At 41.8% G+C, this 13,955-nt stretch overlaps 1 protein-coding gene across 1 annotated transcript in view; it reads left to right on the top strand.

Annotated features, from left to right (window-relative positions):
• The first annotated feature begins 1,272 nt into the window (after positions 1-1,272).
• Positions 1,273-13,955, top strand: part of rab2a (RAB2A, member RAS oncogene family) — a 31,868-nt gene continuing 19,185 nt past the window's right edge. Inside the window, exons 1-5 of the mRNA XM_061693846.1 lie at positions 1,273-1,458; positions 8,666-8,737; positions 9,761-9,828; positions 11,523-11,605; positions 13,477-13,569. Coding sequence (XP_061549830.1) covers positions 1,413-1,458; positions 8,666-8,737; positions 9,761-9,828; positions 11,523-11,605; positions 13,477-13,569 — 362 coding nt within the window. The 5' untranslated portion in view covers positions 1,273-1,412. The remainder of the gene's footprint in view (positions 1,459-8,665; positions 8,738-9,760; positions 9,829-11,522; positions 11,606-13,476; positions 13,570-13,955) is intronic.

Below are 13,955 nucleotides of genomic sequence, written 5' to 3'. Positions count from 1 at the left end.
TCCCAGCAATCTTCGGGCGAGAGGCGGGGTACACCCCGAACCGGTTGCCAGCCGATCACATGGAAACAAACAACCATTCGCGCAGAGAGCCAGGTTCTGTGTAAGTTCTTCCACACAAACCTCCATCCAAGCATGTCTTTATGGACCTTGCTTTGTGCACTGGGGCACAGTCAGGCTGGGATAGAAAATGGCTTTCCCCAAACTGTTCCCACAAAGTCAGAAGCAAACAATTGTCCACAATGTCTTGGCAAAATGACTCATTAAGATTCAGGCAGAAGTGAGGGGTCTCGTCCAACTCCTAATTGATAAATTGATTGATTACCCCCCACCTATGTAGTTGACATAGACTTCCTTGACTTCACAAGATTGCACCAATTTTCCACTTCCAAAACATGACTCTTTACTCCACTCTACAGGAAAAGATTAGTCATTACACTTCAATTTTATTTACCATTTGTGTGAGTCAATGTGCTCATCATAACTGGGAAAAGAAGGGTGCTCATTTCAATTTCTAATGTAATTTGTACAGTGGTGGTCAAAGGTATTTGAAGTTTTGTTGCGCCAGAATTTGGTCCGTCGGTAAATTGGATTCTGCCTTTGTCACAGATTCACCTCATAACCTTTATGGACAGTATATCTAGATGCAGCCGAGGCATCGAGGGGTTCCGCTTCGGAGGCCTCACTGTTACGTCTTGGCTTTTTGTAGAGAACGCGTTTCCGTTGACTCTGTTAAGACACACACTTCACAATACAGGATCACAGCACAGCGTAAAGCAGTCGGGATGAGAATCACCACCTCCAAAGCGGAGATCCTGGTCCTCCGTTGGGCAAGGGTGGAGGTTTGCCTCTCTGGGTGGGGGACGAGATCCTGAGTTCAACATCGTTCTCGGTCTTTGCAGATGGTTTCAGCAATTATCTTCAAACATACATGATGTATTTTAAAAACAAATCTCTGAATTCACTCTACCTGCTCTGCCTTTACAGTCTGGCAGGAAAGTTGTCAACCTTTTCCAAAAATCTGTCATTTTGGTTGAGTGCCGATAGGGGCATTGAGCGGTTTATAACTCACCTGAATTGATGCACTGTGTATCAAAACCGCACTATTACAGATGTTGCCGTCTAAGATCTTTCATTTGCAAAGAGCCGCTGTCGAAAGTTTCAGGACAATTTACTGTAGAGAAGTTTGAAAGCACAACACCACAATACATCTGTAGTTTCCGAGGGCTCGTGAAGCACACATAGTGTAGCGTGGCGAGGGCGGGCCTAGTGACGTAGGCCCGAGGCTCTGGCTGTTTATTGTTCCTTCTTCAGCGCCGACACACCAAAACAGGCGAACACGCTGACAAGCAGCTTTCTCGCGCAGTATACGGAGGTGTGATAGTCTGAGCGGCTGACTGCGCAAATCGAGGGCCATGGCATACGCTTACCTCTTCAAATACATCATCATCGGAGACACAGGTAGGCTGCAACGAGCTCGACTCGACGTCGGCAGTCAGCTAGCGGTTAGCATCTTGCTAGCTGTCCATTTCCGCAGTGTTGGACGTCCAATGACGTGGTAAAAGCACAGACGCGGAGGCGGGATGGCAGTTCCCGTTCTATGCCGTTAACGCATCAGCACACAAAAAAGTCACGTTCAGCAAGTGTAAACGTGTCATGTCAAACGATGGGAATGAAAAAAAAAATTGTAGCTGTTGACGTTCGCCCAAACAATACGGGCCTCTGGTTCCATTGCATTCAGGGTGGGGGTGTTAGCCGCAGCCAGTTAGCTACGTGAACTGCGTCGCCAGCCTTTGGAGTTTAGAGCAACAAATATGACGCAAGTGACTATCAGCTCAGTAAACAACCATGTGTGACATTCGGAATATACCACAATCGAGTCATCAACGTCGGTTCCAATAAATGAGTGCGCCGAGGAGGCCAGTTGGGAAAGCCAAGCCCCAAATATGCCCTGAAATGGCGTAGCTCGGTTGTTCTTTTCGATTCGTGTACACGGCGAGTGAGTGCTGGCTTCTCGGTCCTCAGTATGTGATTTCTATGGAGATGTTCGACGCCTGCGAGCGCTTGACCGAGGTTTGATGTTTTCATCTGGACGGTTGCCGGTCCACTTGCGTTGTGGCAGCAGGTGTATTTTTCCCCTTTCACAAATTCGAGACCCCAAAATAATATGAAACGGCTAGCTTATTACTGGAATGCTAATTAATAGACAGACATATCAAACATACCTGCCAGGTATCAAAATACATCAGACAACAGCACCCGGTGTATTTCATTTAGATTTTAAGTTAGCTGAAGAATTTTTTTTTTTAAATTTTAACTTTAATTGAGGCAGGATTTTTTTTTTTAAAATGGTTGTATATTGGTTTTGTATTGTGTGTGTGTGGTGTCATGAAGAGCCTGTTTAACAAAAAGGTTGCTTTTTAGGTTTAGTAGTGTGCAGCCATTGCTAAGTTAGGCATTTACAAGCCTGCACTTGAAATATGCAGTGCTTGGAAAAAGTATTTGCTGCTTTCCTGAATTCAGATCACCCCCCCTCACATCATTGAAATCCTTCAGATCGTCATACCAGTTTTGAATCTATCACAAAGACAGCCAAATAATTATAAAATGCAGTCTAAATGATGATTGCATAATAAGGGGGCGAACAATCTCAAACTATATGCTAAACTACAATTGTGTAGCCTTTTGATGCACACGGTTTTCCACTGAATATATGGCGGCAAATAAAGAGGAGCTAGTCTACTAAAGAGGTTTCATCAGTCTTTTGGAATTGGCAAATCGGGTTTGCAGTGTCAAGACAATGATCAAAAACAGTCTTTTGCAAAGTATCTTTATGTGCCGTTTAAACCGAAAGCAAGTAGCACGACCACATAATTTCAACATTTGAAACAGACGCACAGCAGCAAACGTTGCTCTGTGCGCAACACGGAAAACTTCAGCGAAGAAACGGACAACGCTCACTGAACATTTCAAAGACGTGGTGTCCGGTTATGTTGCAAAAGCAGTCATTTATCCACATACCCATCCACTTTAATGGTGGTCGCAACTGTTTTGATAAAGTACAAACAATCTGTCATGGAGCTGATCCAAATGAAATACAGACTTCATAGGATTTCTGTTTACTAGTACAGTACGTGCGTTATTCGTCAAGTGACTCAAGTCACAGAATGTCACTTCTTACCCGACTACTTCCGTTGGTGTGACTTCATAAGTGCGTCCGGAAGGCCGTCAAACATTACAGCAGAATGAAATAAAATTCTCAAGGCTGAATAATATAGGCTACAAATACCTCTTTCCCCCCAAGTGTCCCATCAAAGGTTTTCAGTCTAGGTTCTAACATGTAGCACAATGTGCACAAAGCTTCATGTTGTAGACAGGCTTATACTTGCGAAAAAAACGTTTTTTGTCTTTGTTTTACCCTACGCAAATTATATGGCATGTACCTGGAGTAGGCTTGTGCGATTATATGCTCGAGATCGAAGCTCGTGATAAATTTCCCATCAATCTCGATTATCACTTCTATGCATATTTCCTTAATCTAACACATCGATAATTTGTGTGACAACAGCCAATCAGTCGTCCTTTTCCTGTTCCGCTTCCGGTTGCCAGTTATTGTTGTTGTTAAACAGAAACCGCACCTCCTCGGCTGGCCCGGTATGTAGCGAAAAACAAAACTCCCGGTCTCACTCAGCTGTCATCACATGGGGCACGATGCCGCCGTGTTGTTCAGTAGCCACTTTTCGTCCCGGCTCCGGACCGGAAATGGTGACGGCCGGAAACGTCAGTTGTGTGGCGGCATCTCCAAAGCAACATGGAGCAATGCTACTAACTAGCTGATGTGCAAGGTATGCTGGTCCCCTCAAAAACGGGAAACACTGTGTTTATTCATTTGATGAACAGAATTGTGGTAAGTCACAGATCTGGCCAAGGTGACCCACATTTTTTTCCCTTAGGTTTTTCCTAAGGTTCCTAAGGTTCCTAAGAGCACAGTGGCCTCCATAATCCTTAAATGGAAGGCGCTTGGGACGAACAGAACCCTTCCGAGAGCTGGCCGTCCGGCCACACTGAGCAATCGGGGGAGAAGAGCCTTGGTGAGAGAGGTCAAGAAGAACCCAAAGATCGCTCTGGCGGAGCTCCAGAGATGCAGTCAGGAGATGGGAGAAAGTTCTCGAAAGTCAATCTTCACTGCAGCCCTCCACCAGTCAGGGCTTTATGGCAGAGTGGCCTGACGGAAGCCTCTCCTCAGTGCAAGACACATGAAAGCCCGCATGGAGTTTGCCAAAAAAAAAAAACACCTGAAGGACTCCAAGATGGTGAGAAATAAGATTCTCTGGTCTGATGAGACCAAGAAAGAACTTTGTGGCCTTAAATCTAAGAGGTATCTTTGGAGAAAACCAGGCACTGCTCATCACCGGTCCAATATAGTCCCAACAGTGAAGCATGGTGGTGGCAGCATCATGCTGTGAGTTTTGTTTTTCAGCAGCAGGGACAGGGAGACCGGTTGCAATCGAAGAAAAGATGAATGCGGGCAAGTACAGGGATATCCTGGATGAAAACCTTCTCCAGAGTGCTCAGGAGATCAGACTGGGCCGAAGGTTCATCTTCCAACAAGACCATGACCCTAAGCACACAGCTCAAATAACGAAGCAGTGGCTTCAGAACAACTCCGTGACTGTTCTTGAATGGCCCAGCTAGAGCCCTGATTTAAACCCAACCTGACAGAAGCGGAGATGATCTGCAAGGAGGAATGGAAGTGGATCCCCAAATCCAGGTGTGAAAAACTTGTTACATCATTCCCAAAAAGACTCATGGCTGTATTAGCTCAAAAGGGTGCTTCTACTAAATACTGACCAAAGGGTCTGAATACTTATGGCTGTGTGATGTTTCAGTTTTTCTTTTTTAATAAATCTGCAAAAACTTCAACATTTTAGTTTTTTTCTGTCAATATGGGGTACTGCGTGTACATTAATGAGAAAAAAAATGAACTTAAATGATTTTAGCAATAGTTGTAGTTACACTCTAACAAAGAGTGAAAAATGTAAGGGGGTCTGAATACTTTCCGTACCCACTGTGTGTGTGTGTGTGTGTGTGTATGAATACCGTGTGTGTTAGGCTTTATACGATCAGGATTTTTGAGACCGTTCAGCGACATTAACAAAACGATAACCGATCCGATCACAAGATGGAGCAATGTGTCTATTTAAATGATTTGTTCATTTACTGTATATACTTGTGTACTGTATACGGAGTATCTTCAAAAGTATTCTCTATTCAGGTCATGTATTCTAATCAGTCAGGTCAAACCAACGTTACTATAATAGGTTCTAACTTACTGTAATTAAATTACTTCACCCACCGAAACTGATTCGACACAACACCGGGATTTTTATGTACAACCGTTAGTGCTAGCACGAGCTTGCTAGGCTACATAAAGTTTTTTTTGCCTGCTTGCGGGCCGTATCGTATTAAAAGTATGTGAACATACCTCAAGCAATCCTTGAATTTAAGTCCTGTCCCGAGCACCGTGTGTTAATTCCTCATTTAAAAAAAACTAATAATAAATAAAAAAATCATTCTAGCAGCAGGTTTTTCATGTTTTTGAGATTGTAGGGTGAAAGCTGCAGCTAGCTACTAGAGTGGACTAACTGGGTCATTCTCCAGTGGGTAGCAACAATGAGGAAATGAAATGCCAATATTTTGAGGGTAATAGCCCGTCAGCAATATACAATTGTGAGGGGGGGGGGAAAAGAACTATGAACTAGTTTTGGAACAGTGAAATTGGTTCAAAATTTTGAATTCGAACTGGATTAGTTCATTTTTGGAACAGTGGCCTCAACTTTCAACTGCTTCCCAACACTGTGTGTGGCTTTGTTTATTACGAAGGTGACAAGTACGGTATGCAACCATGTAGAAAACATAACATTACTGACAGGTGCCTTTGCTTAGTGTAGTCACTGTGGGACATACGGCCAGTATAGTATACTACCATCTGATGATCTGTAAGTTGCAAGTGGTCAAGAGTCAAGTAGGTGAAAAATGTGGCCAGAGAGGAATAAGAGTAAAATGGGTCACGTACCCATCCCTGTGCGATTAACCTGCAAAAAATTGCTCCTCAAAATTATAAAGTTGCTCCTCACATGAAAAAATTATTAGCAAAATTGCTCCTCAAAGGAAAAAAATGTATATTTTGAGCCTTGAAATGTCTTTGGTCATCATCAAAGACATCTCTCGGAAAATGTTAGGTAAGCCTTTGTTTTTTTTGTTTTTGTTTTTTTTTGTTTTTGTCAACAGTGGTTTTCGCTTTGGAACTGTCCCGTGGATCCCATTATTGCTGAGTGTTTTCTTTGGGTTTAGTCCTGTACACTGACCTCCATTGAGGCCACTAAGGCATGTAGATCTTTGTATGTTGTTGTGGGTTCTTTTGTGACCTCCTGGATGAGTTGTTATTGGACTATTGACCGTAAGATATGGCACAGCCCATTGCTTACTCAAAATGCATGTGATACATAAACTCTCCTGTGAACAGTGCTCTTCCGTATTCTAATATTTTTGTTCCATCATCATTACTAGCGGTTGGATGATACGGCTAACCCATGATATGGTCCCGTCCCTCAGTTTTTGGGCCATGGTTCTTTATTTTACTTGTAAGCAAAGACAGCATTTTGTAGTGTACTGATTACTGACTAATCTAACCAGAGCTGCCACGTTTTTTTTTGTTACTGAAATCACTGAACCTTGACTCGTTATGGCCGTAACAGAGCTTGTTCCTGATCTTGGGGGGGTGTATCCAGCGTCTGACATGACTGGTGCGTCCACATTGAACGGCTGCTTGGTACGTGCTATTTTATTACGTCACCCCGGCTGGCAAGCCACGGAGTTGAAAGTTCTTTTTGCGTCCGGTGTCAACGCATTGCAAGTCACTGATCATCGCCTCCATGGTCGCGAATAAGCTGCACTTCCTACCATGCTTCTTACAAAAGTGTCACGAGGGGAGGATGTGGAGTGGCTAGGTGGAGATGCGTGGTAATTGCTCAGCTATCGTTACAAGCAGTCGCAAAACTTTGAAATAAATGATTTGGTGAAGCAATACACTTGTCACATAGTTCTGGCTGGAACCGGGTTTTCGCGGAACGTAACCAACTTTGAACAACAAAATAACAGGCCAATTAATACGACTTTAGTAATATAAATATAAAATAATATGTCCACACAGGACGCCGCGCCGGAAATGAATTATAACATCACTGAACATGTCACTTCAGAATGGGAGCATCTTAAATGTACATTATTATTTTTTATTTTTATTTTTTTATTATAATATTAAAAAAGCCACACACCTGTCTATATAAGACCTTACAGCTCACAGTGCTCGTCAGAGCAAATGAGAATCATAAGGTCAAAGGAACAGCCTGAAGAGCTCAGAGACAGAGTTGTAGCAAGGCACAGATCTGGCCAAGGTTACAAAAACATTTCTGCTGCACTTAAGGTTCCTAAAAGCACAGTGGCCTCCATAATCCTGAAATGGAAGACGTTTGGGACGACCAGAACCCTTCCTCGAACTGGCCGTCCGGCCAAACTGAGCAATCGGTGAAGAAGAGCCTTGGTGAGCGATGTAAAGAAAAACCCAAAGATCACTCTGGCTGAGCTCCAGAGATGGAGTAGGAAGATTGGAGAAAGTTCTAGAAAGTCAGTTTTTGGCTTTAAATCTAAGAGGTATGTGTGGAGAAAACCAGGCACTGCTCATCACCTGTCCAATACAGTCGCAACAGTGAAGCATGGTGGTGGCAGCGTCATGCAGTAAAAGGAAAGATGAATGCGGCCAAGTACAGGGATATCCTGGACAAAAACCTTCTCCGCAGTGCTCAGGACCTCAGGCTGGGCCGAAGATTCACCTTCCAACAAGACAATGACCCAAAGCACACAGCTCAAATAACGGAGTGGCTTCAGAACAGCTCCGTGACTGTTCTTGAATGGTCCAGCCAGAGCCCTGACTTAAACCCAATTGAGCATCTCTGGAGAGACCTGTAAAAGGCTGTCCACCAACATTCGGCATCAACCTGACAAACTGGACAGGATCTGCAAGGAGGAATGGCAGAGGAGCCCCAAATCCAGGTGTGAAGAACTTGTTGCATCATTCCCAAAAAGACTCATGGCTGTATTAGCTCAAAAGGGTGCTTCTACTGAATACTTCTGGCTGTGTGATATTTCAGTTTTTCTTTTTTAATAAATGCATTTTGCAAAAATGTCAACGATTCTGTTATTATCTGTCAATATGGGGTGCTGTGCATTTAATGAGGAACAAAATTAACTTAAATTATTTTAGCAAATGGCTGGAATATAACAGAGTGAAACATTTAAGGGGGTCTGAATACTTTCCGTACCCACTGTAAAGGTGCCTTGGAAGGATGACAAATTTCTCAACCTCTTCAATTGTATTGAGGAGTAGAACACCATTCTTGCAGTGTTATTTTATGTTTATTTTCTCCAACTTTTGATTATGATTCTCCTTATCAAATATTGTCCCTTTCGGCTGTGAGGTGGGACAATTAATCTTTTTACTGCTCCTTTAAATTTTCGAAGGAGAAGCGGTTCAAAAACGGATGGATGGATGAAATGATCCAAATGTGTAATATTTGCAAATGATGATTCTCTGTGTGCATTTTTTCAGGTGTCGGAAAGTCATGTCTATTACTACAGTTCACAGACAAGAGGTTTCAACCTGTTCACGACCTCACCATTGGTAAGAAAGTCTGCTCTTTATACATATGTTTCTCAGTAAAGATAAACTGTATAGAATGTGGATGGATGGATGCAAACACTGGCTTAAAATATATTAAGCTGATACAGTGCCATGAAAAAAATATTGGACTCCTCCTCAAATTGTGTATAATTGAACCAGTGTGTGTAATTTCATCAAACAAATGTAAATATCAGAGAAAGATAACCAAGTAAACATAAAATACATTGAAATGATGAATTTTATTGACAAAAGGGAAAAAAAACTCTTCAAAGCCACCTGCTCCTGGAGAAAAAGTAATTGCTCCCTGAATCTAATAACTGGCCAGCCTCAGCAGCATCAACTAAAATCTTTTTCCATCCATCCATTTTCTGTACCGCTTATCCTCACAAGGGTCGCTATCTTCAGGCGGGAGGCAGGGTACACCCTGAAGCGGTCGCCAGCCAATCGTAGGGCACATTGAAACAAACAACCATTCGCACTCACATTCACACATACGGGTAATTTAGAGTCTTCAATCAGCCTACCACGCATGTTTTTGGGATATGGGAGGAAACTGGAGTGCCCGGAGAAAACCCATGCAGGCACGGGGAGAACATGCAAACTCCACACAGGCGGGCTGGGATTTGAACCCCGGTCCTCAGAACTGTGAAGCAGATGCGCTAACCAGTGGTCCACTGTGCCGCCTCTTCCCATTTTATCTACAATACAAGAAAACTCCAAAACACAAGCGTTAAGCTTTGCATCAACAATTTGTCAGTCCCAATATTCCCCTCTTGGCGGTGCTGTTACTTCACTTTTCAGTAACAGCTTATTACAGGGGTCCTCTTGTTGTTGTTGATAACGGAACCTTCCAAAGGGACAAATTCTCTTTGATCCAACAGTTTGTGGGTTTGCAGATCTATTGATAAGTTAGTCCAGAGCTTACACTTTTGGTCATTGTACCCAGTGGGTACGAGTTGGTTGGTTGAGATGCACACAATTTACTTTGGTGCAATCTCTTATTTCTTTCTCTTCTAAATTCAGGGGTAGAGTTTGGAGCGAGGATGATCACCATAGATGGCAAACAGATCAAACTGCAGATCTGGGATACGGTAAAGTATAGAGTTTTTAATTCTATTGTCCGGATTCACATTAACTATAATAAATGATATATTTACATTTTTTACACATTTAAAATCAAGTGTTTATTATGCTATTTATTTTAGGAGTATATTCATGATCAAGTGTTGAGTTTGCAGGTTACACAATTATGAATAATACTCCACAATTTTAGTTAAGAACATATGTATTGCTATAGTTTACAGTGGTGCAGGATTAATTTATTTAGCTGCTCAAGTGGGCAAAGTATTAGAAACTAATTATTACTGGTAGTAATAAAAAAAAAAAAAAAAAAAATTTACAAAATTTATTTAAATTTATTTTTTAAATTTATTTCTATTTACAAAAGTGTTTAATTTTTTTTTTTTTTTTTTTTTAAATTAAACACTTTTGTAAATATATATATATAAAAATAAAAAAAAAATATGCAACGCTTGAATTTCATTAAACTTTTTTTTTTTTTTTTTTAATTCAGTGACTTGTCTGTGTATTGTGTGTAATATGCATTCCACCATCTGACCAGCAGGGTGAGCCAGAACTCTATTATAAATGTTTCACCGCTGTAAAAGACTGGGGGGGGGGGGTTGAGCAGAAAGCCAAGCGATGATGTCAGTACTTTGCTGATGACACATCTCAGCCTCCTGCAGGCTTACCTAAAGACTAGTTAGACACGTCACCTGTAGTTCATATGTTCTATGAGTCAAAAGATATAGTAAACAGGCTGCTGTTTATGTATCTGGACATCATACAATGCCACTAATTTACCTGTGTGTTGTACAGCAGCGCTAACTTACTGACTGTTCCCTGGGTAGCTGACCGACTGGCTCTTTGCTTCGGTTGACTCATAAGTTCTCTGACTCAGTGACCGATTGCTTCATCCACCACCAGACTGGCTGACAAAGTTGGCTGACTGGTTGAGTGATTCATCCACCGCCTGCCTGTTTGGTTTAACAGCTGAGCTCCACGCAGTGCCGAGCTGCAGCTGCTGGCACAGAGCGCATTTTGTTTGTGTCTGTGGCCCAGATGAGACACAGGCAACATTGTGACTGTACATTGGATGGAGACAGGACGTGAATAGACATGGCTTGGGGGGTGGTCAGAACGCTTTCTGGTGAGTGTAGCGATTGGGGGTGGGGGGTGTGCGGGTTGTTAGAGAGAATTAAATGATGATGATGAGTGATGTAAGGAACAGATGGTGAAGGAGAGACAATGAAAACAGGAATAATAGAATAGGGGCTCTAAATGAACATGAGTACCCAGTGGGCTGTCCTTTATGACATAAATGTTACATCAATACAAGGTAATGTGAATTTCCTTATCATTTATGCATTGGGAAACTGAAGGTTTGACGCATCCTTGGAGAGAAAAATAAATTGTGAAAGCTAGATGGAGCAAGTAAGAGAGGACTCCACATTGTATCCAGTTACAGATACTGCTCTGTCCTGTCTTCTCCACAACTGTCTAAAATCCTGGCGCTGGAGTCTGCTTGAGGAATCAGGACTGGAAAATCTCATCGGCTGAAATGAATCTCCTGAATCAACAAATACTGGTGTTTTCTCAGACAGAATGATCAGACTGTAGCTGCATCAGTACAGTTAGAAGAACACAAGATCTGCTATTGTCTACACCCAGTTTAAATATTCAAAATTCAATTTCTCTCGATGAATATATGTATGTTTTTCTCTAGGCTGGTCAAGAGTCATTCCGGTCCATCACTAGGTCTTACTACAGAGGAGCAGCAGGAGCACTGCTCGTCTATGACATCACGAGGTAAAAGAGCCAATCACAGACTCTTAACTGCGTGGGCTATAAAGGTTAATACTTGTTGTTGAAGTCTTTGTCTGCACAGAGATCAGCAATGTAAAATATCAGGGTTGCCAAGTAACCCTGTACAGCGGCAGTAAGTGGTTGGGAAGAATAAAATGTCTTCAATGGACCACCTTTCAATATGTCACAGTCCTGAACAAACAGAATCACAAATCAAAATATGTTGCTGATCTTCACATTTTCGACAGGTTTATTATTTATGCATTGAGGACCAATGCATCGGGTCAAAATTTCCTCTTGACTGGACTTTGCCATGTGAAACCAGGGAGACTCTTCCACGGAAAACGTGGCGTTCTTGTCACTTCTTCGAGCTAGTGGTGCCTTGTTTGTTGACCATACCTGTGCCTCAAAACACTTATCTCAAATAATCTTTGCCCATTTGAAATGCCCTTAATCCATTCCAGCCTCCAAAAAAAATGTTGTAATGTTTTTTTAATGAGAACAATAACATTCTATGATATCACACTTCTAGAATGCACATTATGCTGCTCATTCTGGCGTGCGCACTTTGGCTACCTGAGGGGGGGGGGGCAGTATAAGACAGACTTACAGATATACTGTACTCGAGAGCCAGCTCCTCTCTTCTCAGTACAGCAGTCATATTAGTCATTCTTCACAGAGGATGATAAATATATGCCTGTGAGTATTGTTATATTGTCTGTTGCTGCACCGTTTGTGTTCAGATATTTATCCGTTGTTTAAATGGTAACTAACAATACAGCCACATTGATGCTATTTGTTGGCCTGTGTGTCTATGGTGTTTCCCATTGTATGCTAGCGGAGGCCATGTGGTCGTTTCAAATACACAACGTGCAGTTGTTTCATTGATGTTTATTGACGGTAACCTATAGCGGAGAGGCCCCACTATGTCCCAATTGGTTCTCTGATGTTTGCCAGTGTGTTTGAAGTCAAATGGAACAACTATTAATGTTTACAACCGACATTAACTGTCCGTTGTCTCAACGAAAGAAACAATACAATAAATATAATGCTTATTGTAATCAGGATTTTGCCATGAAAATTAAGTTATTTAATTTTAGTAAGTAAAGTCATTTTCAAAATGTATTTTATTTTAAAAAAATGTTTTTGCCCATGTCAATCACAAATCTCTAGTGCGGACCTTCAGCCTACTGTGGCGCGGACAGCTAGGTTGATATTCTTTGCCATGTTTACAGCCAATAGTAACCATTCATTGTCTCAGTTAAAGCGACGCTACAATACAATAAATATATCATACCTGCTGTTGACAGTATTTTACCACAAAAATAGAAAAAATTATTATCATTTATTTATTTATTTAAAAAATTTTCCCAGTCCGCAAATAGGTGTATTTGTGAATGTCGAACCGCGAATATGCGGGAGTGCACTGTAGTACTGTTTTTTAAGAAAACATAGTGCTCAACATGAGTACCGTAATTGAGTATATCACCTTTGGAAAGTAAGCTTTCTATCCATTTTTTTCACTGACCAAGAAAAAAATTCAAAATGTAGTAAATTCTGTGGTTGAATTCTTGTGAATTAGATGTTATGTCAATCTAAAATTTTGCTTTGTTACTTTGAATGGTGTGTGCAAATTTTTGCCGCGTTAAATACATTTTTAACTTATTTGTATGATAGATCTCATTTGCAACCAGCGGCCTACATTTTTACGACCATTTAAGGTCCCATAGATTCTGGAAGGAAACTCAAGGTTTTCTAACAAATAACATTTGTCATTTTCAAATTTTCATTTATTTACTTTGAGTACTGTAACTATGAATGTTATGTTCTGATTAAGTCATGTCTCTTTTTTTCCCTTCTGTTTTCTCTTATAGGAGGGACACTTTTAACCACTTGACGACCTGGTTAGAGGACGCTCGCCAACATTCCAACTCCAATATGGTCATTATGCTCATTGGCAACAAGAGGTTTGTTTTTGTTACGGTAAGAGATGGAGTGCATGTTTGAAAGATTAGGCCATGAACCCTATGGTAACAGGAGCATTTGGTAATAAAAGAGGTTGGTTGGAAATGTGCATCATCTCGGTCAATGTTCCCCAACCTTCTTTGCACCGCGGACCGGTTAGGAGTCGGGATTTTTCTCACGGACCGGCTGTGGTGGCGGGCTTGCGCGTATGCATATATATGCACGCACACTCTTGCCTCGCTTCTGCTTCCTCCTTCGCCGTTCGTGGAGCGTCCACTGTGGGTGCGACGCAGGAGTGGGGGTCGGAGTTATTGTAGGCAGCCAGACCAGGCTGCAGTTCCGTAGCTCCTCAATGAGAGTAGACCTATAACTCCGTAAAAGTAGTCTG

Source organism: Phycodurus eques, chromosome 13 (assembly GCF_024500275.1).
Source record: "Phycodurus eques isolate BA_2022a chromosome 13, UOR_Pequ_1.1, whole genome shotgun sequence".
NCBI lineage: Eukaryota > Metazoa > Chordata > Actinopteri > Syngnathiformes > Syngnathidae > Phycodurus > Phycodurus eques.
This window is presented reverse-complemented; position numbering and strand designations above follow the sequence as displayed.